General features: G+C 35.4%; 1 protein-coding gene across 5 annotated transcripts in view; it reads right to left on the reverse strand.

Annotated features, from left to right (window-relative positions):
• Nucleotides 1-793: 793 nt before the first annotated feature.
• The window catches only part of LOC124163273 (laccase-12-like), a 113,679-nt gene continuing 102,077 nt past the window's right edge, over nt 794-12,395 (reverse strand). For all 5 annotated transcript variants that reach the window (XM_046540064.1, XM_046540063.1, XM_046540067.1 and 2 more), the window contains 7 exons: nt 8,855-8,978; nt 6,679-6,842; nt 6,221-6,340; nt 5,933-6,134; nt 4,544-4,789; nt 3,162-3,386; nt 794-1,218 (listed from right to left, as the gene is read on the reverse strand). In XM_046540064.1, the coding sequence (XP_046396020.1) occupies nt 878-1,218; nt 3,162-3,386; nt 4,544-4,789; nt 5,933-6,134; nt 6,221-6,340; nt 6,679-6,842; nt 8,855-8,978 (1,422 nt within the window). In that variant the 3' untranslated portion in view covers nt 794-877. The remainder of the gene's footprint in view (nt 1,219-3,161; nt 3,387-4,543; nt 4,790-5,932; nt 6,135-6,220; nt 6,341-6,678; nt 6,843-8,854; nt 8,979-12,395) is intronic.

Genomic DNA, 12,395 nt, shown 5'->3' on the forward strand with positions numbered 1-12,395 from the left:
TAGGCATCACGACTCGAAAATTGTGCTGCTTTACTGAACTCAAAAGTTAATGACCAAGGTTTCCTATAATGCCGTGCTATGTTCCATGAAAAACGTTTGACTATCATCGGCTGAAAATGGATTACATCATAGTGAGCATTTGTCTGTTTAGGAGAGACGGGGAAAACTATTCTCTGGAGCTCACTGTACATATATGTACTTCACGGGATTGAAATGTTTTGGTCTTTAACTGTTTTTTTGACTCCGCTTGACCATTCAGTTGTAATCTCTATGGTCAATGGTCCCAAGTGAAGTGGTTTTTGGATTATTATTTGTACGTGGCATTACTTCTTGCTGTTATCTTCATATCGGGTGCCATAAGTTCCTATCAGAGGGCCGTATTTTTTTTATATTTTTTAATTGTTGTCAAGTTAAGTTGTCAAGGATAGGGCATTACCTAATTGATTTTCTTGAGTCACCTCTATTTTCCATAATTCACTACCTGAAAATTCTGTAAAATCTTAGAGTGAGTATTCTTTAGGCGGGGATACTTTCAGTAATATTTCCTGAAATGAATATTAGACCCTCTGGTCAATTTTATTTGCCGTGAATCAAATGTCTTGGTCATAGCTGATGTTCATTTGTGAAACTTGGTCACCAAAGAAATCAGTCTCTCCATTCACTGGTAGATCTTTAATGTAATTGATTCCCAGGAAATATGTATTGTTATGATTTGAAAATGAGTGCTTTGGTAATACCTCTTTGTTGGAAAAAGTTTTACCATAAATTTGTTACGTGAACAAAATAGTCTCACTTGTGAAAAAATGATTTAATGGCTGTGCAAAAAAATACAAATACATAATGGAAAGTAATTTTAAATATACACAAATAAGATCATTTAATGAGGTCGATGATTGGTGTTGAAAATATAAATTAGCAGGAGCAGGATGGGTGTCCAATGATGTGAAGACATTGTTGAGCTTGAGGAAGAAGTCGAACTCCTTTTTTCAGGCGTTAAATCAGGCTCTTCCACAAGATTTTTAAATTTGTTTGGAATTTTGGTGGTTTTTGGTGGCTCCTCATGAATGGGAAATTCATCTACATCTAAAGGTGCCCAATTGCCACATTTTGGGAAATTATGGGGGACAGGAGCAAACTCGCCGTGTTCACCAACTTTAAATATTAATGCCATACCCAGCTCTACATGGAAGCCAAGGTGACAGTGGAAAAGCCAGTAACCTGAAATCATTCCAAGTAAAATGAGTTGTTGAATTTTTGCTATTGTACATTTTCAGGATCGGCGAAAGAAATCTGTTCTTGTTAAAATTATGTTAGTAATGCACCCTAACTTCTAAGGTCATGATTATTTTAATAATTTGTATCTGAATTAAAAAATAATTCTTTTAGAGGATGCTGTCATTGTTAGTTGTAGGAAGCAGATTGTTCAAGTTTGTTTCTATATTTGTAATTAATTGATAATAATGCCAAGTTACATTCATTCAGACCATTCAAGACAAAATGAAAAAGTTAAAATAATTTATAACACCACTCTGTGTACTGTTTTGGCAGTGATTGCCAATCAACCATCCTTCGAAATAAGCACTTCACTTGAGAAGATAAAATCTGGCAGAGCAGTAAGTTATGTTCACAGATGAAATCGAGGTACAGATGGTTTGTTTTAAGAAAAGTTTTTAATTATTCAAAAGTTTTAATTTTATGTCATAGCTTAGCATGCTACTTTATGGTGTTATTTATTTGTAATCATTGAATTCCCTTTGTATCTACGTGTAGAAAAATTTATGGAATGCTGATTTTGACACAGTATGGGCCTATAGGTCTTGCAGTTTGGGCTTGCTGATGGCATGTTGCCTTTCCAAGTTTCACCTACTTAATTAATATTATCTAGATAAACCATAGGAAATCATTGCAAGTCTTAAGTTAAAGGCTGGCAGAGGAGTATAACCATAATCAAATTATATGGAAAAAAACTCTACACTCCATGATATATACCAAGTAACTGTGCTTTTAAAAGGAGGGTTTTTTATTCTCTGGAATTACATATGGCTATTTAGCAGCCATTTTTTTGGTTCTTGTTTCGTAATTGTTTACCAGCACTGTATATTCTAACATGTCAGACAACTTTTAACGCTGGGAAATCTTCTCAGACATCAGTGGTTATCTTTTATGTCGTGTCTGATTTCATAGCGCCGGTTTTCAGACTTTCCTACTGGACCGCTGAATCTATGGTCACCGCATTTGGTTGGAGAGCTCAATAACTGCCACAACTGGTTCTCTGCCAAATGCAGTGATTGTATGAAAGCAACAAGGGTAGTGGTGTTCAAAGTGATAGTAATTTAAAACTGGTATCTTAAGCATAGGCCTAAATCTTTATTAATTGGATAAATTGGGGGTTGTATTATAAGTCAGATGATATGGTAAATAAATTGACAACAGCATCAGTCAAGGAAAGTTGAAAAGCTGTTTATTTTTGTTCGTTTTTATGTACGATCATTAAGAATTTATTAGTTTTTATGCTCATTTTGGGCACTAAGATTTAAAACTTTAATTTTCTAGGTAATCAATCTACCCCAAACTGTGGGAAATTTGTACGTATACGACTTTTTGTGCATATTTCCTGATGGTTATACAGACCGCCAATCACATTAATATGTGCCGGTTGCATACTCTTAAAGGATATATATTTATATGTACATATATGAACGTACATACGTATATAGAACTGCGTGTCACTTCTAGTACCCCAAAATAATTAAATGTATGCATCATTTGAGGGCTTATTAGTTAATATGATCAGTTGATTTTGTTCTGCTGAAAATGGTCAATGGTTGATGTGAAGTTTTTATTTCAAGCTGTCGTATTAGCAATCTCTTATGATAAACTATACTTATGGCGGAATAAGTAGTACAAATCATGAAATGGAATGGAACGGTCTCTGTCTAATGTCATCTTTTTAACATTTAGGTTAACTAATGGTGATTTAAAAAATCAGTTTTATGTTTGAGTGGATGTATAAAAGTGTTATTGGAAAGCAATTCAAAAGTGAAGTTTGCTATAGGTCTTATAAAAAATATTAGTATTATGTTGTAGATTTGGCACATTCAAATTGTGGAGAGCTTTAAAGTTGAGATTTAGTATGAAATATGAAATCTCTAAATTCTGACCTGGGTTTGTAGCATGGAATCGCACAACAGTGTAGCCACCATCAGGAACTGTCACTGTGTCTTTCAAGGCTGGCTTGTAAGGCTTGGTGCGGCGATGAATGTAACCAAGAGAGTCCAAGGCCTTGATAGTTTCCACTGTTACGCTTTTGCCAACTCTTCCCATCCCTATCACTCGAAAAGCATGCCCATGTAGGTGGAAAGGGTGGTTGGCATCATATGCTACACCTAGAAATATAAAAATCAGAAGTATGAATTTATGAGAGCATGTAATTGATACAAATGATAGTGGAGATTTGCAAAACTATACATCAACGGTACTCAAACAATAAAAGCACTTGAAGATATAATTAAAATTACTGGCTACTTGCAAAATTGAATTACAAATTTTATCACTATTTTTAGTCCATCTACCGCTGAGTTATTATTATGGCCATGGGTACCAATCATAATGTAGCTGTAGGGACCTTTAGGTCATCATTTCATAGGTAAAGAAATCATTTGCGACTAATATTTATTAAAAAAAATGTAAGGGTGTGGACCATTAAGCTTTTATTTGAGAATTTTACTTTATTTCTCAATTTACATTATTTATGCTCAAATTAAACGGCCCTTATTCAATGCATGGATTATTTTATGAGTTTATACACTTTATACAGCCATTATTCACTGCCAAGAAAATTATCTAAATACCTAGGCATATATTTTCTGGAGTAAAGCAAGTTTCAAACATTCTGACTCAGGGAACCTACTCTGAATAGGACATTCTAGAGCATTCAATTGTTTGTAGTTTCCTATTTAATTGTCTTTTTGGGAATATTTTCCCCCAACTTTAAGCCATTACTTTTTAATGGAATGAAATACATATTCATTTTTATTTTTAATCATTTTATGCATTTGGGGTGAATGACATTGGGTTAGTAAGAAACTTTCTTTTCTATTCCTTGAATTTCTACTTCATCTCTGCCTTAAAATGTTAATCACAGAAATTCCCACAAACAGCTACTATGGTACCTCATTTTACTAGCTTGTTAAGGATTTTAGTTAACCATACATGTAGTAACTTCTATGTTAGTGGAGTAAGCCATCTGAAATTGGGAAGTTGATAAGTAGGAAACCAAAGGATACTTGAGCAGCAATGCTAGAAACGGAGACATGGAATTATGAATAGAAATGCTGGAATTCCAAGGAGAGACATCACTTGATCAATATCTTATGTAATTTTCTCATGGGCAGTTCTTGTAGAAAATTTGATATCTATGCCATCGTTTTTATGAAGCTGTTTGCCTACACAACGATGAATAACTGATTTATTGCTACAAATGGTCTGCAATATGTATCATTAAAAACAAAATTTTTATGTGATTATATGTGGCTAAAATTACCTTCATCGATGAGTATCAGCTCCACCACTGCTCCAGTTGGTACCCTGAGTAAGTGAGTGCAGTGGCAGAAGTCTTGTTTGGAACATTGTTTCCCTTCTGCAGCCATTGAGGTCGCATTGCAAAATTCAGGAGGATCGATGCTATCATCATCTAAGAGATTCCTTTGTGTCAGAAGTGGGAAATGGGGCATCTTCAATGAAATGTGGTTCAATTGGGGTGTCTGTAAGCGTTGTCGATCATCTAGAACTATGAGGAGGAAGAAGGAGAAGAGTATGCAACATCAGCTCTTGCCTTAATAAGTCCTCTGACTCACTTTAATGAAAATTAAACTGTTTATTTTAATTTTATTAGATCACTACTACGTTTTCAACGCTCCGTGTCATCAGGCAGGTCGAAACCATGGTAGTGATCCAATAAATATTTTATGCGGAAAAACAAAGTTAAATTTTCATTGAATATGAATAAATTCCATAAATTAATGTCTCAAACCTTCAACTCACCACAAATATTACCTTTTGAGGAGTGAATGAATGTAAAACAGGCAATAATATGCCATAATGGTATTCCATCAATACTCTCACGCACAATGGAAACTTTGGCAAAAAATATGATTCTAGTCTTAAAATTCTTAGATTTTTACAACTTTCTTTGGGCTCTTGAATTTACTAGTTCTCCTCTCAATCATGAATATTAGAACATAATTTTTTGCAAAGGCTTATTACCTTATAAGCACACAATAGGATGCTGATGCAGTAGTAAAATTACCAATGCCAGCAAAAATGGCAATTATAAGCTACAGGGAGAGAGTTCATTTGTTTAGAAATCACTCAGAAAGTCAGCTTATTCAGAAGCTAACGGAATGGATCCTCTTTATTCATACAACAAATACACCGTGCTTAGCACAGTGTATGAGGCAAATGTTTACTCCATTACCATGAGTTTATAGCTAATCACCTTTTCCATGTAAACATGTCATCTTTTAATTTTTCAATCACTCTAAAGTTTAACTAAATGATTGAAATAATAATTTTTTACTTCTCTACTTTAGTCTACAATAGGTTTTGGCCATTATCAATTAAGTGACTGATCAACAAGGCAGGAAACTGTTTGATTGCTCAAATATTACAAAGTTTATCTTCAATTGTAATTTTTTGATGACACAAACTAAACCTGTCCACCATTGAGTTCATTTTCTTTAAAAAAAAATCAGCTGTAATTTATGGAGCTTCTTTAAATGGTTAGTGGTAACATTACTGTCTTTGCGAAAGTAATGGGCCAGGGAAAAAAGACTGAAATTCTCAACTTGCAGAAGCCCTAAATGACGAAGAGTTCAATGAATCAATTACAAAAACAATGGAAATAAAGTATGAATTATCATGTATTAATTACCTTTGTGAAATCCGTATAGTTCTGGAATGTGGTAAATAGGATTGTCTTTTCCATAAAAATCATATCCAAGGTAGAAAGTGAAATCTGCTTTTGGCTTCAACAGAGGATCATCTGCCGTAGGTGTGGCCATCCCTATAGCTTCCAACTCCGCAGCACTGTGTGAGCCTTCTGCGCCAGCGCCAACATTAAGAGCATTTAAAGTCTGCGACCGTGAAACCAAAATTATTAATTTACTAATGGAACAACATATTTATTTTCAAAGTGAAGCAGTCGAAAGATTGTGCTTACCAGTCCTTTTCTATCTGCTGCTTCATAACTGACATCACCCAGAGGTTCAACATCTTTTAGCAATTTTACATCCACAGATTCACTAATCTCATGCTCATCTATGTATTCAATGATTGCCACCTGAAATAGAATAGTTATATCAGTAAAATTTTCTGACTTACAGAGTTTTTTATTGCTATCATTTAATGGGAAATAAAATGAAATTTGACTCTCCAAGACAAAATTTCATGTATTGAACCCCTATAAGATATTATTAAATTCCATTTTATAGCCAGTTAGGCAGATATTGTTGAAAAAATATTATTATAAAGCCAATATTAAAATCTCCAAAACCAGTTTTTCAGCTGTCATACTTGGAGACTTGTTTTTCCTAATTTCATTAGCTTTTGGATTGGATATAATAGTAGAGAATTAGCTTCTCACTTTAAATTATCTAATTATGGGACAGGGATTATTACCTGATGGGCCCTTGTGAATCGCTCATCGCAATCCATTAGGCCACGGAAACGTGCCCAGAACCTTTTGACTCCTATTTGTTCTTCATTTCCTCTCTGTTTGGTCTGCCATTCTGGTACTAGGATGAAATCAAACCTCTCTCCAGCGTATGATACAAGAGAATCAACTGCAATGAGAAGATGTTATCATTCAGGAGTGATTAAAAATGTAGTATGCTGGAATTAGTATTTTAGTATTCTCAAGATAAAAATAGTTGTACCTCTAAAAATCAAACTGAGTATGGTATAATTCATTACTTTTCTTCTCCTTCAAATATTACCCTGCGATCAAGAGCTATTTTTATCAATCATATGCATTTATTACCCTTTATCCTTTTGCATAGTGTTATTCCATTTCACAAATTTTATTGAAAACAAAATTTCACTATACCACAGTGTTATCACAAACCAGGTTTCAATGATGAATTGTAATCATCAGATGGTCAATCTGCATATCCTATCCTGAAAGCCTCCTTAAAAGTTGTGTGTTTGAATGTGTTAGGCCACAGGCCATTAATATGTATGAGAAACTAAAAAATTAAGATGAAAATTTAGAGAGATTTCACCAAGTACGAACTAAAATTTATTTAAGTCCTTTATTGGTCAAGGGAAAGACAATTCCTTACCTCTTCATTTTGCAAAATATCTCATACTTTATTTTTTCTGTGGAAAGAGGTGACATAGGTTGGTTCTATGATGATGCACGCTGTGTCACTCTGGAATATATCTTTTTGTAATTTTAAAAACAATCTAAGCCTAGCAGCTGCATAATTATAGGGGGATGGATCCCCCCCAAAAGCCTCAGAGAAGTAAAAAATTATTTGAAACCATGGTTTAGTTCTGACATGTAATAACTGCATCTGCTTAAAGTGAAAGATCATTTATTAATATTATGGCAGTGAGACGAGTCACTGAATATCTTCCTCAGAACCCCGTTGTTTGGGAGGGGGTCGGTCCCCAAATCTCCCCCATAGCATATTCCTATAGTTACGCCACTGATTATCCTTGCATATAACCTCTAAGTCTCTAGGGGCTTCCAACCTAATCCATGTAAAATTTGTGTAGTGATCTTTGTTCACTCCTGGCAGTTTTTTTTTTTGCAATTTACAATACTTTTGTGTGTATTAACTTCATTTCATGGCTTATACCTATTTTACTTTTTCATCAGAGGACTTTACTACAACAAGTTTGACAAATTCTAGATTCTTCGGGGCTCAGCCACAAATAAGAATTTCTTACATGTGTTCCCCATTATAAGTTTTAAGCTATCATAATTCCCAGCAATTAAACTTCATGTACTGAAAAAGGGCATATTCAGGCTGAAGTAGAGCATATGACCATGAATCTACAGTGATTTCAAATTTTATGCATGGAAATCAGTATCAGGTGCTAACTATGCATGCAATGTGCTTTGTTTGCATGTTATTCCTCATTGTCTCCAGCACTGCAATCAGGGAAAAGACAGTGCAGCAGAAAACACCAGGATACCACTTGTAGCTCTTTATACAGGAGATGTTCAATATACTCTCCAAGATAATTGATAAATGCATTAACGCTCTTTCATAGTGAATCTCGGATGCACTGATGTTTCCTAGGAACATCAAATATGGTTTTACCACCTTCTATTATACGGGCAAAGAGACTCTGAACATCTTGTATTGGGGTTTGATCATAAGACCTTTCAAATGTCCACCCAAATAAAAGAACAAATCGTTTAGGTCTAGAGAGCATAGAGGCCAAGCAATCGTTTCACCTATACCTATTCATCTATCAGTGTATCATTTAAATTGCTGTTCCATTATATCTCTCCGGAAAACGTTGACTTTTTCTTCAGTGAACTTCAGTGTATCTGCTATTGAGAAAGCTATCGAGATTAACACTAAAAGGCGGTGCTCCATCATGCATGATATATCAATGAGGTATAATTTGGAAACGAAGTGTTTCTGGACCCATCTTCATATGACATTGCATCTTCATCTTCCTATCATTAATGTCATTCAATTCGTGCCTCACATTTTTGTGACACTGTAGTTTGTGTCCCTTTCTAAAATCAGATATCTTCAATATTTGAAATATGAATTATTCATTTGTATGGGGCCAGTTTTGCCTTTTTTAATGATAGGAATATGTTGGTACTCACCCATGACTGGCTTCACATCTCCACCATCACTGCTCAGTACGAGTAGGGTATGATTATCAATGGAGAGCTGTATAGGGCAATTTAGGAATCCAGAATTGATTAATCTGAATCGATGCCTGATCCCCTGAAAAAGAGTTAATTATAAAAAGTTAAAAATTATTATTCCGTAAATGAAATAGGAAAATGTTTGTGTTTGATTAAATTTCCATTGAGAAAACATAGCATGTGAAGAAATTTTAGAATTAAAGTATATATGTACAGTTTTATTACTGAATCTTTCACAAAAAACATCACATACTTTGTGATACAGATCTCTTCTTTAGATCACATGCATGAATATACATATGTTCATGATCACATGAACAACAACTAAGACTCCCTCTCTTGGGAGGTTCATACATCAACCAAACAAAAGAACAATAATACAAAACAAGATAACACACTATACAACATCTTCCCCTTTAAAAAAGAAACTATTATATTACTACACACAACAATCAGCAGACAAAGTCTTTAAACTTACTTGGCCATTTGACTTGTCTGCCAGACCTCGTATTAACTACAGGATTACTCTCCTGAAGAGAGAATGGCTCTCCCCTTGCTGACACATTCAGATTACTCTTCTGAAGGGAGACTGGCTCTCCCCTTGCTGACACATTCACTTCATTTCTTTTGTACACTCCCCTTCCTTCCTCACCCTCAACCACATACGATCTGGGACTTTGACCCTTTTCCAAAATAGTTCCCGGTACCCAAATGGAGTTTGGTTTCTTTTGAAACATGACCTTTTGACCCACCCGGTACTGGGGATGGGATTTTGCAGACCGGTCATAATACTCCTTTGATTTATATTTATTCTCCTGAAGAATGGGACGATCTTTATCATATGTAATCTTTGGAATCAAAGCTTGGAAACTACACGGTATATTCGTGCGCAAATTTCTGCTCATTAGATTTGATGCAGGGGAGTGAACTTTGCCTCTAGGAGTGTTTCTGAAATTTAAAAGTGCTAAGTAGGGGTCTTCATTTGAATCCAATGCCTTCTTAAAAATCTTTTTAATAGACTTCACTCCGCTCTCAGCTAAACCGTTTGACTTTGGATAGTGGGGGCTGGAGAGAACATGAAGAAATTCCCACTCTTTAGCAAATTTCTTAAACATTTCAGAGTCAAAACATAATGCCCCATCTGTATACACAACCATGGGAATACCATGCCTAGCAAAGATCGATTTCATTTTCTCCACCACCGTAATAGTCCTTAAATTGTCCAAGGTAGTTACTTCAACAAAGTTAGACAGAGCATCAACCACTACCAAATAATATTTTTGATAGAGTTCAAATATATCACATCCTACTTCTGACCAAGGCAATTGGGGTAGTTTTTTGTACTTCAAAACATTTTTTGATTTGTTATCCTGAAATTTAAGACAAGTTGGACAAGACTTGACAAATTTCTTAATGTCTTGCCCACATCCTAACCAGAACATGGACATTTCAGCACGACTCATCATTCTGTTAATACCAGGGTGACCTGTATGTAATTTTTTCAGCATTTCAATTTTTAAAGAACAAGGAATTACAATTCTATCACCCCTAAAAACCATTCCTTTTACCAAAACCAGTTCATCCTTAAATTCAAAATAGGGCCTACAATCAGAATCAACATCTTTGAAGTACTGAGGCCATCCATTAGAAATGTAAGTCTTTAGTTTGCAATACACAGTATCATTGGAAGCATGCTTTGAGATCAGCTCCCAATTCTCCCTTGTCACCGGCAGATTTTCCAACAGCAGTGCTACCTGCATTTCCACATCATCATCAAATTGGGTATCAACATCACAACTTTCAGCACAAAAATCCCTTGACAAAGTATCAGCAATGAACAAGTATTTACCTGGAGTATGCACTACATTGAGACGGTATGGCTGCAGCTTTAGCATCATTCTTTGTAACCTTGATGGAATTCTGTGAAGTGGTTTGTTGAATAATCCAATTAATGGTTTATGATCAGTTTCCACCCTGACATAATCCTTTCCTAAAATATACTGATTGAATTTTTCTGCACCAAAGCAAATGGCTAATAATTCCTTCTCAATCTGGGAATATCTACTTTGAGTGTCAGTCAAAGCACGAGAAGCATAAGCTATAGGCCGACCCTCCTGAAGCAATGTTGCCCCAATCCCTATTGAACTTGCGTCAACACTCAATGTTAGGTCTAAATTAGGATCATAAAAACCCAATACTGGTGCCTTCGTTAATGCAGCCTTCAGATCACCAAATGCTTTATCCTGATGCTCACTCCAAACAAAATAAATATCATTTCTTAACAATTCCCTCAGCGGAGCACTCCTCACTGAAAAATTTGGTATAAATTTGGACACATAATTAAACATACCTAAAATTCTTTGCAATGACTTTTTATCAGTGGGAGGTTTCAAGGCATTAATTGCTTTTACTTTCTCTTTATCAATTGACATTCCCTGAGAATCAAATGTATGGCCTAAGAAAGTTATTTTTTCAGCCAAGAAAACACACTTTGTGCTATTGAATTTAATACCATTAGCCTTTGCTGCCTCCAGCACCTTAATTAAAACCTGCATAACTTCCTCTTTTGTATCTCCCCATATCAAAATATCATCCTGAAAAGAGACAACATGATCTATCTTATCAAAAGTTTGACAAATTATCCTATGAAAAATTTCAGGTGCACAGTTGAGACCAAATGGAAGTCTTTGAAAAGAATACCTTCCCCAGATGGTTTGAAATGTACACAATTTAGAGCTTTCCTCGTCTAGAGGAAGCATCCAGAATCCAGATTGAGCATCCAATTTACAGAAATATTTTGCCCCAGCCAGCCTTGTTGCTACCTCCTCAATCGTAGGAAATGGAAAATGAGCCCTCTTAATTGCCTTATTCAGTGGTCTAGGATCCAGACATATCCTTAACGACCCATCTTTCTTTTTAATTACTACCATTTGGCTGACCCAGTCTGTTGGTTCAACAATTGGTTTTATAATACCTGCTTTCTCCATGCGATCGAGCTCATTTTTAACTTTGGGCACTAATGAATAGGGTATCTTCCGTGCAGGGGAAACAACAGGTTTCACCTCAGAGTTAATGACAATTTTCACCTGTTGTGGGAGACAGCCCACTCGGCCATTGAACAATTCCTGATAATTAGCCAAAATAACCCCTTCAGGACTTAGTGATATTGTTTCGATTCTTGAAATTAATCCCAAAGCCTCTGAAGATTTTAACCCAAGAATATTGGCACACTTATGAGACACCACATAAAATTCTATTGGATAAAAAACCCCTTGAAATCTGCAGTGCAAAACACATTTACCAATAACCGGAAGTTTGTTGTTTGTGAACGAAGTAATTACCACTTTACATTTTTTTAATAAACCGGCATTCAATCCCAAAGCCGTGTACTGAAACAAACTAAGCACATTACACTGCGCACCGGTGTCCACCTTAACCTGAAACAGTTGCCGGTTCACTTCCAGACTAGCCGTGTACCAATCACCACCTTCCTGCA

The sequence above is a fragment of the Ischnura elegans genome, chromosome 8, assembly GCF_921293095.1.
Source record: "Ischnura elegans chromosome 8, ioIscEleg1.1, whole genome shotgun sequence".
Lineage (NCBI taxonomy): Eukaryota > Metazoa > Arthropoda > Insecta > Odonata > Coenagrionidae > Ischnura > Ischnura elegans.